At 41.4% G+C, this 19,138-nt stretch overlaps 1 protein-coding gene and 1 long non-coding RNA gene across 2 annotated transcripts; both read right to left on the bottom strand.

Moving 5' to 3' along the window:
* Positions 1–2,923: 2,923 nt before the first annotated feature.
* On the bottom strand, positions 2,924–19,001 carry nfatc4 (nuclear factor of activated T cells 4). Its single transcript, XM_023424430.2, has 13 exons — positions 18,342–19,001; positions 12,942–13,108; positions 11,340–11,852; positions 11,071–11,246; positions 10,548–10,710; positions 10,184–10,284; positions 8,646–8,747; positions 7,911–8,098; positions 7,425–7,565; positions 6,555–6,610; positions 6,255–6,381; positions 4,819–5,541; positions 2,924–3,218 (listed from the first exon to the last, which is right to left on the bottom strand). The coding sequence occupies exons 1-13, from the start codon at positions 18,538–18,540 to the stop codon at positions 3,148–3,150; spliced, it is 2,727 nt and encodes a 908-aa protein (XP_023280198.1). The 5' UTR covers positions 18,541–19,001; the 3' UTR covers positions 2,924–3,147.
* On the bottom strand, positions 17,071–18,325 carry LOC111668405 (uncharacterized). The gene is made up of 2 exons (XR_002761727.2): positions 17,293–18,325; positions 17,071–17,107 (listed from the first exon to the last, which is right to left on the bottom strand). It is a non-coding gene; the product is annotated as an uncharacterized LOC111668405 (long non-coding RNA).
* Positions 19,002–19,138: the final 137 nt, after the last annotated feature.

Below are 19,138 nucleotides of genomic sequence, written 5' to 3'. Positions count from 1 at the left end.
TTTTCATAAAGTGTTTTATATAATGTTAAATGTAACATTAAGGTTAAGATTAAAATTCTTATACGAACAGATGTAAACTTTTAAAAGTCTTTTATCACAGATAATAATTTGAATAGGCCGATAGGACAAACTTGCAATGTGTGTGAAATGACCCTCGAATAATTGGTGTTATACTAAAAATGTGTAGTGTTATTACACAATTGATATTCCTGCTGGTAATAGAATTAGTGTTTACATCATTTATTAGCATTTTTGGTATGGGTTAGCATATCAGTGTCAATATTAGAGTTAGTGCCAATTCCAAATTGGGCAGCAGTAGTAGCAGTAACATATTATCAGTATTCAGTAACAGTCTGTGCACTGTATTAAGTGTCCTGCTTCCACATAGCTCAGTGATCCTATAGTTAGCTTGTCTTTTGGGACTGAGGCTGGGTTTAGATGTAGTGGTCTTTAAGCTCTTTATCTAATGAAGGCTTTTCCATTAAGGGTCTGTTTGTCAGCTGTTGTATGAACCTGTACGTGTCAGTCAGGATGACTCAGGGAACTCCCTGTCTGATCTTTGAGATTATACCTCCCCCTGGTGAAAGTCTGAGTGATTTCATGTTACAAGACGTTCCCAAATACTAGTGTAAGAAATTATGATGTAAGAAACAATACGACATCTTCAGGCAGGATAAAGCCTCTGTTTTATTACGGTATCAGATTCTCGAATCTACGTGTGAAAAAACATTTTAAGCAGTATTTCCTTGTGCAGTAATTGAAGTCTAACAGGTCACGTATCACAGTTTCAAGTCAGGGTGACCTTGCTTTTTTTTTTCTATTCATAAGCTGGGAAACTATGCCATACGGAAAATCAAATGACAAATAAAAGCTCTAAAGTCTAAGAGAGTCACTCAATTCTTTCCAAACATTGATAAGTAGCATATGAGAGAAGATCATGGCTCCAAACGACACTACAGTAAATGACCAAAAGTATGTGGACACGTCTGTCCACATACTTTCATGTACTACTAGTTGTTTGGGGCTATTTATTTCTCTACATAATGTTACACGAATGGGCAACACTTTCACTACTAGCCAGTGTATGGTCAGAGAAAATAGAAACCAGGAAGAGCCAAGATGGAAAGAAACTATGATTAGATTACACTATACTATTGAAAAGACTGAACATGAAGCAAGATTATGAGTTCCAGCGTGTCATACATAAGGAGACCAAAAGAGAAAAAAAAAAGACTTTAAATAAATTTATGCAATGATAATGATCATATCTGAGTTTTATAATCAATTTATCACCATAATATTTAACATTTTTATTTATTTATTTATTTATCAAGTGAACCACACATCTGGGATTCATTATCACAAGGGCCCTTAGTTTCAATTAGGGGAAAACTTTACAACATACACTAATATTTTTGAAAACAGCGGTTTCCAACTTTGAAGCAACAATGTGTGGGACATCTTTTCCTGTTGGACAGGGCCCATGCGCTCAGAGACAGGTTCCATACAGCCCCCGAACTTGACCCAACCCAACACCTTTGGGATGAACTGAAATGCAGAATGTGTAAGACCTTCCCAGAGGAGTAGACGCTGGTAGAGCAGTAGATAAATGACCCCAGTTTTGGAAAGACACGTGCAACACAAGACACACAGATGTGATGTTCTGGTGTCCACATACATTCGGCCGTGTGCTCCAAATATGATCATATTAATTAAACTGTTATTTTACAGTGGTGTGGGGGTATTTTGGTCTGTATTTTGTAAAGGAGCGTTTCCATTGCATTATTTTCACGCCACATTCACCTCTCATGAACTTTCCACGTGTAACCACCTTTCCTGAGCCGCAGCCAGAGACAAAAAGTAGGAGCTGGAACTGGAAAAGTCGGTGTCATGAAGGAGTTACGGCTTCAGATTCCAACGTTAAGTTCATCTTAAAAAGATGTTCAGAGCTTTACACCAACTTTATCTATCTCTTACCATTAAGGCTTTTTTTTGGTCTCGAGCTCCGAACATGTCCATTTATGGTTGTGCTGAACCATATAGACCCATAAAACTGTCAAGAAAACATATAATGCTATTCTAGCGTCTTTTTGTTAGGTCGGTGCATTTTTATTGCCCTCTCTGTTTTTGTAACAATGAAAAACTTTTGTCTATCTTTCTTGCAGCTACACACTTTTGAGTGGAGAAAGTACAAACAGAAGAAAATCAGACCTGTGAAGTTTTACAACAGAATGAGTAATATCTCCAACAACCGCTGATTTAGGACAGTTCAGGCGTTCTGGTCCTGACTCCCCCCAGGTGGCACTATTCCTCAAGGCAAACCTGCTCTGCTTAGAGAGGATCTAACAAACTATTCCTCATGCAAACCTGTCAAACAGCTTCGACAGTCACAGCCCGGTCACATCATCCTTCCATGGGGTCAGATTTACAGAATTGTCCTTTGGTCTCAACACCTAAACTTTACACCAGTCACGGTACATCTACCGATACAAGATAGGCTTGGGGGCAACATCGGGTCTTTCTTAACAGCAGCCATTTGTGGTTGTTTTTTTGACATTCAGAAATTCAGAAATAATTGCCACTGTTTGGAAACACAGGATCTTAAATCCTGTCGCCTTTACTTAGAAAGTTTCCATCACATTCAGGAACTGCGTAGAGAAACGTCTACTTACTGCAGGATGGATGACGTTTCTGCTTCTTAAAATAAAGACACTTTCAGGAAAAATAAATAATTGTGTCGCCTTAAACAAAAAAAAAAAACATTTCTATAGTTACATGGGATTGAAGAAAATACCGTACATTATTAAACCATTTAGTTTTCCATTGGGTTTAAGCCTTTTTCCCTCAGTCCCGAGATTCATTTTGTATGAATGTTAATTATGTTTTTTTCCCCACAAAAGAAAAAACACATGATCCAAGCAGCTTCTTGTATAATTTATATTGAAAACATGTTAAAAACATTAGTTTCCCTTTATAAAACCATAACAATTACCTGTGATCATAATTACAACAGTGTCCTGGCAATCAAATTCCCCCAGTCAATATCACATGTAACTGAAGCGACGCATCTTTATACAAAGTGCACAAGGGATTTAAAATGATGCTGAATATCAAACTGGGGGGGGGGGTTAATCAGCTGCTCTGAGCTCAGTTTGGCTGGTTGTCCATCTGTGAGCCTGACTGGTAAGACTGGATGTCCTCTCCAATGAACTCTGACACTGTGGTGGAGAAGAGAAGAGAGAAAATCACTGTTTCATCCATCTATCCACATCATACATGTCAAGGTGCAGTTTAAGCTTATGCATTGCTCTTCAACCAGGAAGTGCTGACCCAGGTAAGAACACTGTAATTCTAACATCTGAATGACGTGTGTCCTTCGACAGAAATCTCTCAGCTATTATGTCCCCATACAAATAATAAAGCCACATTTTTGTATTTGTAAATGTGACAAGGAAAAAGTTCAGTGATGCTAAACACACTTTTTAAAAAAACTTTGCAGCTGAAATGTTTTGCATTGTCGGCTGGCTCATGTCACAATTCTTCATGGCTGAGCAGCACAAAACGCTTGGGAAATAACGAAGCCAGCAGGGGTGAAAGTTTTAGAGAATGCCTGAGGAATTCATGGTAATATCAGCATATATATTGGCTGATATTAGCTCATCATCAAATATCCACATCACTGTAAATGTCTGCCGAAAAGAAACAAGAAATTGCACTCTAGAGATGTCAAAGGTACGTTCGAGGTAGCTTCAATAACGGTGTCTCCGTTACATAGTTTGCTTATCAAAAATATTTGTTATGCTATGTGTTAATAAAACATTTTTTTTTAAAAGAACTTAGGCAGACTAAACTCTCAAAAATCAATATTGGTATTCACTTAAACATAAAATTAAAATTGAAGTTAAGATTGTCAAATGTCTTTGCTTGTAGTCACTGAGCGACAGCCACATCCATTAAGAACCTTTAAGAGGAGTCTGTTTTGGGGCATATTTGATTGACACTTGACTTCTCAGACTCTCATCACTTTCAGTCACAGTGTTTGCCATGTACTCGCCCCACTTCTGCTCCACTCAGGCTTCACAACATTATCCAAATTTGTATTTTCTGATTCCTGTAACTGGCAAAGATGGTGGAGAGTGTTGCCCAATTTACAGGATTAAAATGTGCCATCTGGTAAATTTCTGCACATTCAAGCTTTAACAGACTTTAAACTTTTACTGAAGTTGTTTCTTATCATGCGGTTAAACTGTAACTGACCGTGTAGGTAACATGAACCTCATCATTTCCGATGTGATAAAGTTTGATGGAGCTGGTTTCACCACAGTGACAAGTATAACATGGCCTAACATTTCTCAACAGAAGAGTAAGGAGAGTGTCTCTACATGGTTTAACCCACCAATGAATGGAAAAATGATAATTCAATATCAACAAAAAAAACAACAAAACAAAACAAAATCATAAAGTATATCCTAGTTTTAAAATGTGGCTTCACATATATAAAGACACTTAACTCTGATATTACTGTACTCAACTATTCAAAAGCTCTGCAGACAGGGCATCCAGGCTGGTTACCAGGTAACTGCAATGTCTACGGTTTGATTCCCAGCTCCACCTTTTCTAGATTATAAAAATACTATAACATAAAGGTGAAATACTGAAAAGCTCTGCACATACAGTAACTATTTATTCAGCCATTTTCCATTCACTATCTATTTACAATCTCACCCATGTACTTCATTTGTCTGCAAAGCAGCCACCTAATTCAACGTTTCCACATATTTACCCTCCTCAACATGAGGATCAATACATGTAACTCACCTTCTTCAAAGGTAATTTGGTGCATAGACACTGAGTTGTTAAACTCCAGGGGGCACTCCTGGATCTTGGCATCCCTCTCTCCCCCATGTCCCATCCCCAGCACCCTTCCCTGGGGGTCCCAGCCCTCATAATGGGAGTAGGGTGCAGGGCAGATGTCCTGATAGTGGCTGGGGTTGGAGGGAGGGGAGGGACATGCCTCCTGAGGATAAGCAGAGTACTGGGGGTAAGGGGAGGTGGGGATGGGAGGCAGAGGGGAGGTCGAGATAGGACTGCCAGCGGGGAACGGGCTGAGAGAGGAGGAGTGAGAGGGAGAGGGTGAGGAGGAGAGGTAGGGTGAGTCCAGCCACGGAGAAGGGGAAGGGGAGGGAGGCTGCGGGCCGCGGGGGTACAGAGGGGGAAGGAGCTCGGTGAAGCCCAGTTCCAGGTTCTCGAAGCTGGGGTGACGCTCGGACAGGGCTGCTCTGGACCCGCCGGGCTCCTCCACCGCTGCATCGGGTTTAGAGCAGTACTCCTCGTGGTAGCTCATGGTGGCGCAGGGAGGAGAATAGGTGGAGGGGTAAGGGGGCAGCTGGAAGCCCAGGCCTCGATCATCAGCCACTGGATCACCTCTCACATGGAACCCCCTGTCCATCCTGGGTTGACCCCCCACAGGACACACGGTCCCCCTGTCCAGGGGCAGCACAGAGGGCCGGGACAGCAGAGGGTCCTCTTCTTTAAACATAACTTCAGGGAGAAACGTTGCACATGCAAAATACATTTCTGTTAATATTAACACACTATCCTCCTAATATGATTTTGAATACCCATTGAATATCGCTTATATTGTGGCTCAGAAAGGTGACACCACATGACGTGAATGCTGGTTTTAGGAAGATGAGATATACATCCACAGATGCAATCAAGATGTCATTTTTTAAAAATAACTGTCAATGCATTTCCTTAGTTTTGATAATTACATGAAAAACTTACTGTTTTGTCGATACCTTTGATTTGGGAATATGAACGTACATTTTTTTTTTTTTTCAGTTTTACAAAATATGCTATAGATCTGTAAATTTAGATCAGGAAATATCTGATCAAAGAAATATCATACACAATGATCACATGTGACAGAGCGGGACTTGATTAGTTTGTTCAGGAAGTACATTTATGTGAAATAAACTTATATGTATAGACAACGTTTACTTAAATTTATGGAGAGAAATAAATATCTATGTGATCATGCATATATCTATATACTGATATGTATTTGATTTATGAAGGGAATGTTAAAAAAATAAATGTAGTTTCAATTGTTCGCATATATATTCTGTACACACCCACTGCAGCGATGTAGAAAATGTAAATCTAAAAAGCAGGGATGGTTTTAACACGTCTGACCTCCAATTCGAAACACACAAACTTCAGAGGGGAATAAGGTGGGAATGGACACTCACTGGGCAGATACTTGAAGCAGTGAGTGCTGCTTCTTTTCCTCTTCCCGTTGGAGACATAAAGACTGACCGACACCGGCCGACTGACGGACAGGTCGCTGTAGGCGGGAACTCTCACACACAACAAACACTACCAGGAGAGAGAGAGAGGTGTGGACATAACATATCACAGACATGGAAGAGATTCATCGGATCATATGATTGTATCTGCTGATTTAAATTACAGCTTGATCAGTGATGAAAAGTTCATCTGTTCAGAATCAGTTACGTTTTTTCAGACTGACATCACACGTGCTAAATTACCTCATTGCTGTTGTCACGGTCGACATGAGCCTCCTCCTCCCACTGTAATTTACCATCTGATAGATAAGAACATAAGGCAGAATTAAGGACAAGTGTGACGCACGCATACACACACACGCACGCACGCACACACAGAAAGTACAGAAAAACTGGAGGTTAGCATGTGATTCTATAAGAAGCTGCTGATTTTTAACCCCAGAAATAAGTATGAAGCTCATTACGTCTCCTATTATTCACCAGAATAAATAATGATGGGTTTGTCTGTTCCTGACTAATTCAATGTATTTAACCATCTTATTTCATAAAAATCTACCAACATTTGATCTAAAAATCATGGTGCTGTGTATCCAGCATCCTGAAATGCCTTTACTATCCTCCCGAGGAACATTAATCCTGTTTCACAACTTTAAAAAAAAATCTGACACCAATAAATAAAAACTATTTATTCATGACTGTGACTGAGGGAAAGCTCCCTGATTTACTTCAAGGGCAGTGTGATTTCCATCTGTACAACATCTGAATCACTGACTGTTGTTAAACAGCCTTTATAGAAAGATCAAAACCAGCACACACTGTACTGAGCTGAGTATTGATTAATATTGAGCTAGTATATATGTATATATATATACCCTCAAAGATTGAATTTGTGGAACACTGTTCTGCGATTGTCTGAACTACTTTCTTATTACTCTAACTGTTAAAGAAATTAATTCAAATATACGTTCAGACTCAGTGATCATATCTGAACTTTTATCTCCAATTGTAAAGCAAATCCTTACTCACCCTTACACTCCTGTTTTCTGTTAACTAGCTCACATTTCTGATCAGAAATCACATTATTAGCATTTGGCCTCCTCTGTGAACACTCACCTGTCCCTCTCTCCATGAAAACGACTCTGGAGATAGGCAGGAAGTTGGTGCCGCTCAGCAGAAGTTCCTCTCCGCCCTCCACAGAGCAGGACGTGAGACTGACGGACTCGATGACAGGCAGCTCCTGGGCCGAACGCTGGGCTGAGGTAGGGCGGAAAGAGGCAAATGAAACAAGACCAGTAAATACGCTCCCCTCACATGTCTTTAAACTGGGATAACTGATAATCACTTAACCTGTGACCAGACACCCATAACCCTGCTCTCCCTTTGAAAGGTAACTATTTCAAATTTACAACTAAAAAAGTCAGAATGAGAATAAACATGAACATAAAAACAAAACAAACATGTAACAAATTTTTTGGTCTGCTTATTTTTTTGGAATCTTCTGCAGACCAACACATACCTGAAGTAGTTCTACCGAGGCCAGCGCACCCCCACTCACATCTACAGTCATTTCCTTAAAACTATACGTGACCGGCAACTCACAGCATTCGATGGGCATGGAGGCAACCTGCAGAGCCAGGACCCGGCCGGGCGGGGCCACAGGGGGCGCTAGAGGGAGGTGGGTACGAAACACCAGACGAACACGCGTGTTCTTCCTGCCAACGTCCGTTTCTCCTTTTCTCAGCTCGATGTCCGAGTTCCTCAGCTTCAGGATCCCTGCGCAGTCAATGCTGCAGCACAAAAGATTTTTTTTCAAACTGTAAATTTAGGTGCACAGACTGTCGGCAAGTGAAATGCTGAACTGGTTGGTAGGGGCTCAGCACTTTTCTTACTAGCACTAAGCAGACTCAGATCTTAAGTATGGCATAATTATCAGGAAATGTACTTACAGTTTCCCTTTAATATATTATCATATAAAAATAATACTTATACATCAGTGTGTGAGCAGCATTTTACTGTTGCAGCTGCTTGAAGTGGAACTAGTTTTAACTATCGGGTCCCTCCAAAGAGTCACAAGATAAATCTGAGGTTATAAATCTGAGACAATTAAAGTAGCTTAAATGGAAATACTCAATTAAAGGACAAGTACCTTAAACTTCTTGTTGTTGTTTAGTCACATTGTTCAACAGTGGTCCAGTAAAAGGAATCTAAATGATTCGCCTCCCTCTCAAGTTTACAGTGTAAACTTATAAATGAGCTTGACACTGGAGCATAAGGCTGAATGACATGCAAAAACAACAACGACTTGTTCTGTCCGGACGTCTCTCTTCTACTCACAGTGCAGTCATGTTGTTCTCGGGGTTGAGGGGGATGTCCAGCAGTTTGGTCCCCGCCTGAACGCTCTCATGACTGGCAGTACCCACCATCTTCCCTGTCACCCTGAAGAGGGACAAACAACGACATTTAACAGTCCTCCAGTTACAGTGTTTAGGCTGAATCCCAGCCCTGAGGTAGATCTGGTAAACCCTGTGTGCACGCTCCAGCTCCTGTCAACTCTGCACGGTATAACAGGGGCTCCATTATAAACAATTCTGATAACTGATTAACCACTGAAGGGATTTATTAAGCAAAAAATATATTGGCTCAACATTTTTATAATATTTTCTTCATTAAATCATTCTTTTTTTTCTTGAAAAATATATCTGATACATTAATCGATAATGAAAATAATCAACAGTTGCAGCCCTAAACTTGGCTATGTGTATCTTACATTAATTATTTTTATCTACTTTTATTCACTATGTCACATTTGCTGTGATGGTTACGCTCGCTTGCACATAGTCTGTATCCTGAAAAGCACATCCGTCTATCTATCCATGAAAGGAACAACTACATGCAGTTTGGTAAGGAAACTGTCAAATCAGTTAAATATTTTCAAATAAAGACAAATCATAAACTGTTGATGTCCCAGAATATCCCACAGATGCCCCAAGATACAAGGAGTTGAGAAAAATAATAGCAAAGTCAGACATACAGCGTCTTTCCTCTTGATGCACCTTTTCCTCTCTGGACTTTTATTTTGCAAGAACATTTGTTCACTCATTTACTGATTTAAAACCTCGGACGCACTGTTTGTGAATCCTCCTTTTAAATGGGGCAGAGGTTCAGAAACACACGACTAAAATCAAATAGCAGTAAAAAAGAAGAATACGTTGCTACGTCAATTATAACGACATAGTGAAAAGTAACGATGATAAAAGTGAAAGTGTAGGCTTGACTTGACAATGAGACAAATAAATAAATTAAACAAGAATAAAAACAATTAAAAATTAAAAGCAATGACAATTAGAATCAATAAAATTAACAATTAAACCTTTGTCTCAGCTGCATTAATGAGGTCAACTTTAAGTTTTGTTGAAGCATTTTCAAAGTGTGTGGGACACCGTAAAAAGAAAGCAGGTCTTCCTCACAGGCAGGCCAGTTTTATTTGGTATATGAAGTAATGTTGTGTCCCGTAACCATCTCCAGTGATGAATCTTAATGCAGAGTGATACGCTGCATCTGAAGGTTTGAGTTTGAGAACTGGCCGCCAACCAAAAAACAACATCCCTGTAAGCCATGTTCAAATAATATTCCTACATTTTCTACTTTAAGCTGATGCTCTCATCATAGAACAAGCCACACTGACGATGACCAGCGCAAAAAACATCTCCTAGACCAACACAACAAGCAGCTGGTGGCAGATTACGCAATGACTAAAGCCACAGTGATCGCACGACGAGCCCTGTGAATACACAGTATGTCGTGTCCCTCAAATATCTATGTGCTCGGCAATAAGTTTGATTTGAAATGGAAAGTTCAGTCCAGTTCAGTACCTGTGTATCTGATAGAAAGGATGTGGCCTGATGGATCTGTCGTCAGCTGTTCCAACGAAAACCTGAAGAGACAGCGGTTTCCTCTCTGTGTATCCACACAGCTGTGAAGAGAGACCCAGTGTGAGGGATGACATCAAACTGTGATGAGGCCAGCAGCAGTGAGCCACGACATGGGTCCTCAGACTTTGTTCCACTATTACAAACACAAAACTTTTCACACTAATTTTCTACCTCAGCTGGATTAGAAATTACATTAAATGTAACATCAGTCAGAGTTTATTCTGACAAATCTGTATCTGCACTAAAAATGTAAATACATCTTTCAGAAGCTGTATGTATGTAAATCTGCAGGTCTGTGCTTCACCTTGACGACGGGATGTCCTGTCGGCGCAGCCTTGACGGCTCCCCTGCTGCCCTCCGTCTCGTAGTGGGCTCTGTGGTGCGGACGGGGCTGCACCTCGATACGCAGCTCGTACTGGTCAAACTGGGACGGCAGCGGCCAGTCGAGTGGCGGCAGAGCATTAGACCTAGCATTGGATCAGAAAATCATTATGGTTTTACTCGGGAACAGAGAACACAGTCGGGGCGGAGACGCGCCACAGGTGCAGATGAACTATTTAGTGGAGCAACTAATGAGATTTACATATAATTTACACATGCAAACATGACAGGTGCAAAACAGCCAACACAGTAAGCACCAAACCTTAGTGATTATTAATACTGTTAAAATTGTACTTTCAATTAATGTAAATGAATTTAGGTTTTGTTGAAAGTGATGATCACGTCTCATCCACATCTACTCTAATTGTATTGCAATAAAAACTTCGTTAGCTCTTTATCTTGGTAACTGATAACTCTGATAATTGTGTGTGAGTGTGTGTCCGTGCCTGAACAGAGGGCTGTGGGCGCTGGCTCGGGCCCTGCCCCAGGCCAGAGCAGGGGGCACAGAGAGGTAGTCCATGCCCAGAGAGGGGGGCTCTCTCCTGGTCTGCTGGGTCTCTGGCAGCGGGCAGGGGGAGATGTGGCCTGGAGCCTGCTCCTGATCCACCTCCCTGGGAGACAACTGGAGGACAGAAAGTGAGGGTCACCACTGCGGGGCAATCTAAATTCTATAAAATGTCATATTTTACCACAAAACCAAAACCAGCCTCTTCACCTGCTCCAATGACGTCTTCCTGGTTTTCTGTGGGATGCTGAGCTCACAGCTGCTGGGTGGAGCTTGCGACTGAGGGGTGGAGTCTCCACAGTCTAGGTTGCACCCGTGCAGCTCCTCTGAGTAACTGCTCCTGCGTGAGGTACAGGGGGAAGCCAGGGGGGAGTTCCTGCGTTTTTTGCCCCCGGGGGAGGTGGGCCTCGATGACGGCGAGAGCCCAAAATTGATGGTGGCCTCGTTGAGCTCCTCTTCCTCCACCAGCAGGGAGTCGCAGCTGGAGGCGGGGCTCAGCCAGCCGCGGGAGGAGGGGCTGGAAGCCGGGCTGGGGCTGAGGGAGCCGGGGCATCTATCACGGTAGGTAAAGGGGTCCAGCAGGGGGAGGTAGAGGCGCTCTCGGTCCCACCCACCTCCGCCGCCCATGTCCCAGTAGCTGGAAATGGTGGGCGCTGGGTCGTCTTCAGGGGAGATGGTGGTTATCTGGATGCTGGGACACTCGACCACACGAGACTCTGAAACCTGGACAGAAGATGATTCATCGTCTTAATTCTATCTCTCAGTGCATAGACAGAAAATGATGAATTTTTAATGATCAACTAATTGTCCAAGTTATTTAATGAGCAAAACCGCCAAATATTTTTCCACGATTTTTTGTTTTTCTCTGTTTTTCATCACTGGAAACTTTTAGACTTGGACTGTTGGTTGGACAAAACATATAACGTGAAGTCACGTTAAAGGGATATTCTGAATTTTTGGATTGATTACCTACATTCGAGACAGTAATCAATTTCAAATGATTTACAAAATCTATCACAGTCACCATTTAGCTTCCTTAACAGTTAGTTACATTGTGACCATGAAGTAATGCAGCTGAGAGCAGGAACTGTTTCCAAACTACTATCACTTCTGCTGAAGAAAGCCACTGAACAGCTACTTTGTGATGCAAAAATTAATTCACTTAACCAACATCCATGTTTGCTTATCGTGTTTGTCTGCACAATTTCACACCACATAACCTCAGATGGTGAAGGAGATAAATGCAACAAGAAAGAATAGATCTCCCTGCTTGTAAATAATGTGACATTGACTAAACTGAAATAAATCAGCAAAATGTTCAGATTAATGGAAGCTTAAATTAATGCTGCTTGGACCACATGAGAACATTGGCTGTCTGCCTTTGATATGGTTTTGAAAGAGGTCGTTACTGATAAAGTGTCCCTGGATTTCGCATCAACAAAAATGGGAAGAGCCAGACATTGCTGTTTTTGGATTGAGACTTCGACAGCTCCCTCAGTTTGAGAAGTGATGTCTGTTCTAAGCCTCAGTTTACCTTCACAGAAATGTGCAGTAGATTTAGCTTAGCTCTAAATTAGGCAATTTCCAGTTGTGAGTGATGACCACTACATGAATGCAGGGTAGCTGTAGTAATTTATACGTGATGACAGAGATAAAGTTTGTGATTGTATTGAGAAAGACCACATGTCATGGTGAGTGCGGGACCCACAGCTCATCTCACCTTATTAATGGGGGAAAATATGCAAAAGGTGCAGAATGACTCATAAACCTTTTTGAGGTTCAAACTGTCTGAGGATACAGAGGTTGTCTTACCTGTACAGAACGCGCTGGCAGGCTCTCATAGGTCCCGCTGAACTCTCTGACCGGGGCCCTTCGCGGAGGCGGGGAATGCATCCCAGCCCGCTGACTGGCTGAGGGCGGCGGACTGGGGATGCTGATTGAGTGTCCTGCATGAGTGGCAGCCAAGTGGTTGTCCGTAACTGAAAAAGTGAATAATCTTCGGTTTGAGAGTGAGGAAACACGGCAAACACAGGCAACAGAGCACACACTGAAAAAACACTTGAGAGCATCCTCTGGACAAAAGTGCTGATAACCAACTGCTGCTAATGAAGAGTTTGAAGCGTTTTCTTTCCCCAAATATTCACCTTTACTTCCACATGGCAACAATTTATAAAACAATTTATTTTCTGGCTTGCTTTTTTTTTCTCCACACACTTTCTTTTCATATCACATGTTGTGGGTTTTTCGGGGTCATGTGACCTCGAATCGATCCTTCTTCAGAACCGCATGATGACAGTTAACTCTGGAGACCTGCTGTTCTTTTACATCTGGCACGAGAAAGACTCATTAGATGTCAATCAAAATATTGTAAACACAATTTGTGGTAAGTAAAGATTCTTTTTTTTATATCATCAACATGCCTGCATCATTCATTACACATCAGTTTTCCTTGATTTACTGCACTGTAATTGTTGCCATATGGACGATGCGTGCAACTGGAACGTTTTCTCAGGAAGTGCACAGTTAGCGTCTTTCACAAAAGTGCTGCATTTTCGTCACTTTTAATATAAAGGAATAGTTTGACCTTTTTGTGAAATATATATAATAATTTACTGCTTTCTTGCTGAGCGTTAGATACGACGATTTATACTGCTCTCATGTCTGTACTGTAAATATGAAGCTGGAGCCAGGAGACAGTTAGCTTAGCTTAGCACAAAGGCTGGAAAGGGGGGAAAACAGTTAGTCTGGCCCTGGGCAAAGGTAATAATTATAATTAATTTATAACACTGAAAAGGTTCATCATTCACACATGATTTCTTTCTTTTATATATATATATATATTTTTTTTTCTGACAGGACATTTTATTGAATTATTACAAATGATAGAATCTGCTCAGAAATGATCATCAGAGGAATAAAACTAAAGGCATCTGCAGGAACCAAGTGACAACGTAGCTTCATGTCATACATCTCAAGGAGTTCATCCTTATATATATATATGTAGTAAACTTGATTAATATTAGAGTGGAGTTTAGTCTTATATTCCATAATCTCCCAGTCATATGGCAACAATTTACTAAATGCCCCCCCCCAGCACTTTTTTTTAAACTCTACTTTGCGTGAGAAGAACTATTTTTGATTCTAACCAAATCATGAAGTTTAGTTTTTGTCTCACTGATCCAAATCTTACACTTTTTAAGAATCACAAACCCGACTCTGCTGCTAATCCTGACAGTTATGAAGATGATTTGGAGCTTTCTCAGAAAACATGCTCAACAGAACTGTGCCAAACAACCGTCCTCATGAGGACACGACCCCTCAAAACCACAGTCCTCACCACAACATTTCCCCAGCGTGGTGCGGTCGGCCTCCACACGGAGCCAAACAGTAGTTACTCTGTAATTAGCGAGGCTCCAATTGATCACTGGTGCACTGCAGTGGCGGCAGGCCATACCGGCAATTTTTGGGCATCGGGGACGCACAACAGCAACTGCCAGCAAATTAAGACTCGGGGTGAAAAATCTCCTCAAATGTTTCCTGGCAACAAAAATATTTCCAAGTGATTAAAGCTGCAGTGCTGAGGCAACTCTTCTGCTGGAGGATTTTTCACATGAAATAAAGATTTAGATGTTTGTGTATGGACCAGCGGAGGAGTTTATGAGCCAAGAAAACTTACCCAACACTTATTGAGCACAATAAAGCTAATCTAAAGTCTAACAGATCAAGTATACGGTAATATTTTACGATGTATCCTGAGTTGAACCTCAAAAAAGTGATCAGGGGCACAATCTGATAATCTATACCCCTACCCAATCCCCATATGGCACAACTGGGCACTATAATGAAATTAAGAAGTGTATACATGTCCCTAACACTGGTGGTGGCTGAGGGCACCTGAGTATTAATCCTGCTACTGGCTATGACTAATTCACCATCCAGTCTCCAGAGTGACACATCTACGGTTGTCAAATGAAGCTGTGGTCAGACCTGGAACAGCAAATAAATACATTTACCTCTTGAGATTCTCTTCTCTTAAAACTATTGATGACACAGTCATTTATATGTTGTTGGAGAGAGCGGCAGGATTAAGTCACATAATATTGGGAAGCCTCATCTTACATGATTAAGATAATGTAATACTTCATCCTACGGTAATTAGATCTTCTTATGAATGATAAATCAGAGGAGTTGTGAGATGATAAACAGGTAAGAAAAATTATGAACAAAATGATGCTTATTTTTCAGGCTCTTCTCTAATGCATGTTTTTCTTTTCTTTTCTTTTCTTTTCTTTTCTTTTCTTTTCTTTTCTGACTTCTTAGATAATTGCACCTCTTCATCTCCTCTTCAACCTGCCCTCGCATTACAATCTCTGAAATGATCGTGTAGATGTTCAGGTGCAGACCAGCAGAGGAGCTGTCTCTTATACACATCTAATCATGTTACTTGGAGCTTGTGGTAAAGAAAAATAAAAAAAGCAAAAAGTGCAAAAATTACTACTAAGAGCCATGAGTTTTTGGCGAGCAGCTTAGAGCTAAGAGTTTCCATGGCTACAGAGCAATAAAGAATCTATCTATCTATCTATCTATCTATCTATCTATCTGTCTGTCTGTCTGTCTGTCTGTCAAATGTCACAAAGGTGATGGACTTTTTACACTTAACTTCTTTTTGTGGAATAGTTTGTGATTATTTCATGCAACCATCCATTCTCTGTAGATACTTATTCTGTACAGAACATGAGAGAAACATGCAAACTCCTGTAGTTCTTTCTAATTATTCTAATGGAACAAGCTTTTAGCTTTCTTTTATGTAACTATTACCAATATCTTTTCCAAGCTAAGAAAATCTTCATATGAATTATTATTGTTACTGTCAGACACTTTGGCATTTAGGTATAAGGAGTATAGTGTCTATACCACACACCTGTGGTCAGAGAAGTGAGTTATTCAAGATTACTGTAGAATGACACTGCTTGCTACAATCAGTGAAATAATGATCATTAAGAGGTTCAAATTCACTGATCAAATAAAGGAAGTCAGTTTTTTGTTATTTAGGTTTCTACTCACTAGTTTTTCTATGGAAAAATATAAATGTAGGCAACAGCAGCTCCTCTCACACTGGACTAGACGTACCTGCCACATGTGGCCACCTCTCCTACATTTCCATGAAGTACAATTTAGCATCATACATTTATTTCAATATCTGCCTGACTTACAATAAATCCCTTATTTGTTTGTGTCAGATCACGTGGCTGTAAACAGTTTTCTATCTTACTGGGAGAAACAAAGTTTATACAGCAAGTTCACCATATTTTTTACATTTTATTTCTGTTCTTCTTTGAGCTGTGTTTCCTGTAGGGTGCTTTCCAAATAAAGTTTAATAAATTCATCTTTATCCTTTTTTATTATTACTTTTGGGTATATGTTCCCATTTTACATTTTTTATACTCCAGTATTCTTGTTTTTTCTGCTTGACAGCTATTACTACATTTCATTTTCTTCTAATTTAGTTTGTTCCTCACCTGCCCTCCCTTAGTCTCATTTCATGTCTTTTACATGTTTCAGTGCTGAAGTACAACAACCACAATTTAAAGATAAAAGGAGGCAATCCAAAACTTGAAATATTAGTAGAAATAAATAGGTTTTACCTTCAATCTGACACGAACACACCAGTAAAACAGCATATATCAATAAATACGTCTCATTCTTCCCAGATATTCTGAAAAGCATAGAGTGAGTGGCTTTGACCCGCAGTGGCTGGAGAGGTAAAGAAAGTATAGTTTGGTAGTCATACGGCTTAGTACCATCCCAGCCCAATGTTTGGCCAAGAAAAACCCTGATACAACCTGTGCTGTTCCACCCAGTGTGACTCCTGTCGTACACTGGGATTCACAGCCAGCTAAACTCTTTATGACATCATGACCTCCAAGGAACAGGCAAGTAGTTGTAGTTGGACAGGTTTAATGCCAAAAATTGTGAAACTGAAACACAAAGTACAGAAAACATAAATTGACAACCGATATAAATACATTGCAGAGATAGCGGATCTAATATCTATAGATCTGTGGTGGAAAAAGTCCGCGATCAGATCTCGATCGTTATATTAATTACATAGTGTCAAATTCAACGAAACACTTTGCACTCTAACAATGATAAATGTACTCACTTATATTGCCACCACAAGGGCAAAACAAACAGCTGGACGAAAAGTTAACATCCGAGTATCTCTCGTTATGGAGCAGAAACAAAACAAATTCCAGGTACCTCACTTCCTGTAAATTACACAGACTGTGGAAAAACACAGATAAATAAACGCACTGCGCCCTCTATAGGCGAAAAGGGGGCTACTGCAACTGCAGGCACAAACAGTTCCAACACTCAACCGGAAAAACTAGCCAGGAAAAACCCTGATACAACAACTTATGAGAGGATGTGAAAAGAGCCAAGACCAACTTCTTAATGACAGCACCTTCAGAGAATCTCTTTACAGTTTACTTTAACTGATGTGAGAAGTTCTTGCTTAAAGGTGAGGGCTGTTTTTGCAGCATGCATTTTAGGTTTGTTGATGACGACCTTGGAGCACATTTACCAACCAGTGTCTGTGGCCACAAAGGCGCAGCCTCACTACAGCCTGCTCAGCCTTTTGTCACAGACGTCCAGAGCTGCAATGATGAAGCAACATCCACTCAGTAAGGTATGTTACCTTTTTTTTCTGCCTCAAAGTGTCAAAATGTTCGCAAACGTCGTACAATTCTCCCTGTCAAGAAAGTGAAAAATAATTGTGAATCTTTCCCCAGTTGAGTTTTCTGCTGTTTAGAAGTTTTATAACAAAGTCAGAATCAAGACTTTTTAAAAATATAAGACCAGGCTCTAAATTCACTGTTTTTGTTGTTTGTGCCAAAGACACACTACGAACTACGTTGTTTTTTCAGAACCTGAAATTCATGAGAGGCTGCAGAGCAAGAAGAGCGGGAAGATGTTCAAAACGAAGGCAACATCAGTGAATCTGCATGTCTGCACACTCATCAAGAAACTCAGTGACTTCAAGTGGGACTGTGTTTGATCTGTCACACACAAACACACACACACACACACACACACACACACACACACAAGTTCCCATGCATTAGAAGCCCGCCTGGCCACTCAGACCATCTCTATCCAGTGTGCGCCTTTTACTTCAACACATTCAACAACCCCAGAAAAGACTCTGACCCTGGTTGCTGCTGCTGCTGCTGGAGGACTCCAGGTGCAGCAGGGTGCCCTCACTTCCCTCCCCGAGACCGGAGCTCTCCGGCTCGGCCGTGCGCACCGGGGACGGTCCCTGGCTCTGCCGCGGCGGCGGGTCCTCCTCAAACACCAGCTTGAACTCGAACTCGCCCTCCTCCCAGCCCGAGCCCGGCGCGGCCCCCATCGCCCTCCGGCAGCAAGGACAGGATACAGATACAGCGATACAGTCTTATCTCCTTGGGTCAAACACAGCGACTTTGACGCCTTCGGCGCGCCTCGAAAATAGGATATTCCCAAAACCTTCTCCTATGTGCGTGTCATTGCGCCAATGTCCCTGCTCTTGGAAAAGTTTTGGTGTAACTTGAGCAACTTTTCCACGCTGATTCCACACGATGAGAGCTGCTTCTTTTGCTCGGATCGTTGCAGCTTTTTGCGGTCCAAATCAAATCCTCCTCGCTCGGGATATCTCACAGTCTTTTCCGGAACATATTTCCCAGATAGAGTCGGGTCTTTCATTCTAGCTCCATCGCCATCCCCGGAGCTTCTCCCTCTTCTTCCCCGTTCAAGACAGAGAGAGAGAGAGCGAGAGAGAGAGCGAGAGAGAGAGAGAGCGAGAGAGAGCGAGAGGGAAAAAAAGTTTATCAAATATTTTTGTCGTCCTTTACCCTTAATTGCCTTTGGGAGGGTTTCCCAGCTCCAGTTGGTCCGTTACTCATTCCCCATAGGATCTCATGCCTGTCAGTCATGAATCCCCCCGGCTCAACCTCCAGCCCCCCCCCCCC

This window comes from Seriola lalandi, unplaced genomic scaffold, assembly GCF_002814215.2.
Source record: "Seriola lalandi dorsalis isolate HSWRI2012SDOR001 ecotype SW California unplaced genomic scaffold, Sedor1 jcf7180002054736, whole genome shotgun sequence".
NCBI lineage: Eukaryota > Metazoa > Chordata > Actinopteri > Carangiformes > Carangidae > Seriola > Seriola lalandi.
Note: the sequence above shows the minus strand (reverse complement) of the source record. Positions and strands in the feature narration are given on the sequence as shown.

What these genes read in the sequence shown, in the direction of transcription:
- nfatc4 (XM_023424430.2), bottom strand. Translation starts at nt 18,540, where the DNA reads ATGGGGGCCGCGCCGGGCTCGGGCTGGGAGGAGGGCGAGTTCGAGTTC. An exon ending in GGAAGACGTCATTGGAGCAG is followed by an intron (nt 11,247 to 11,339) that starts GTGAAGAGGCTG and finishes TCTGTCCTCCAG; the next exon opens with TTGTCTCCCAGGGAGGTGGA. An exon ending in ACCGTGACAACAGCAATGAG is followed by an intron (nt 6,382 to 6,554) that starts GTAATTTAGCAC and finishes CTCTCCTGGTAG; the next exon opens with TGTTTGTTGTGTGTGAGAGT.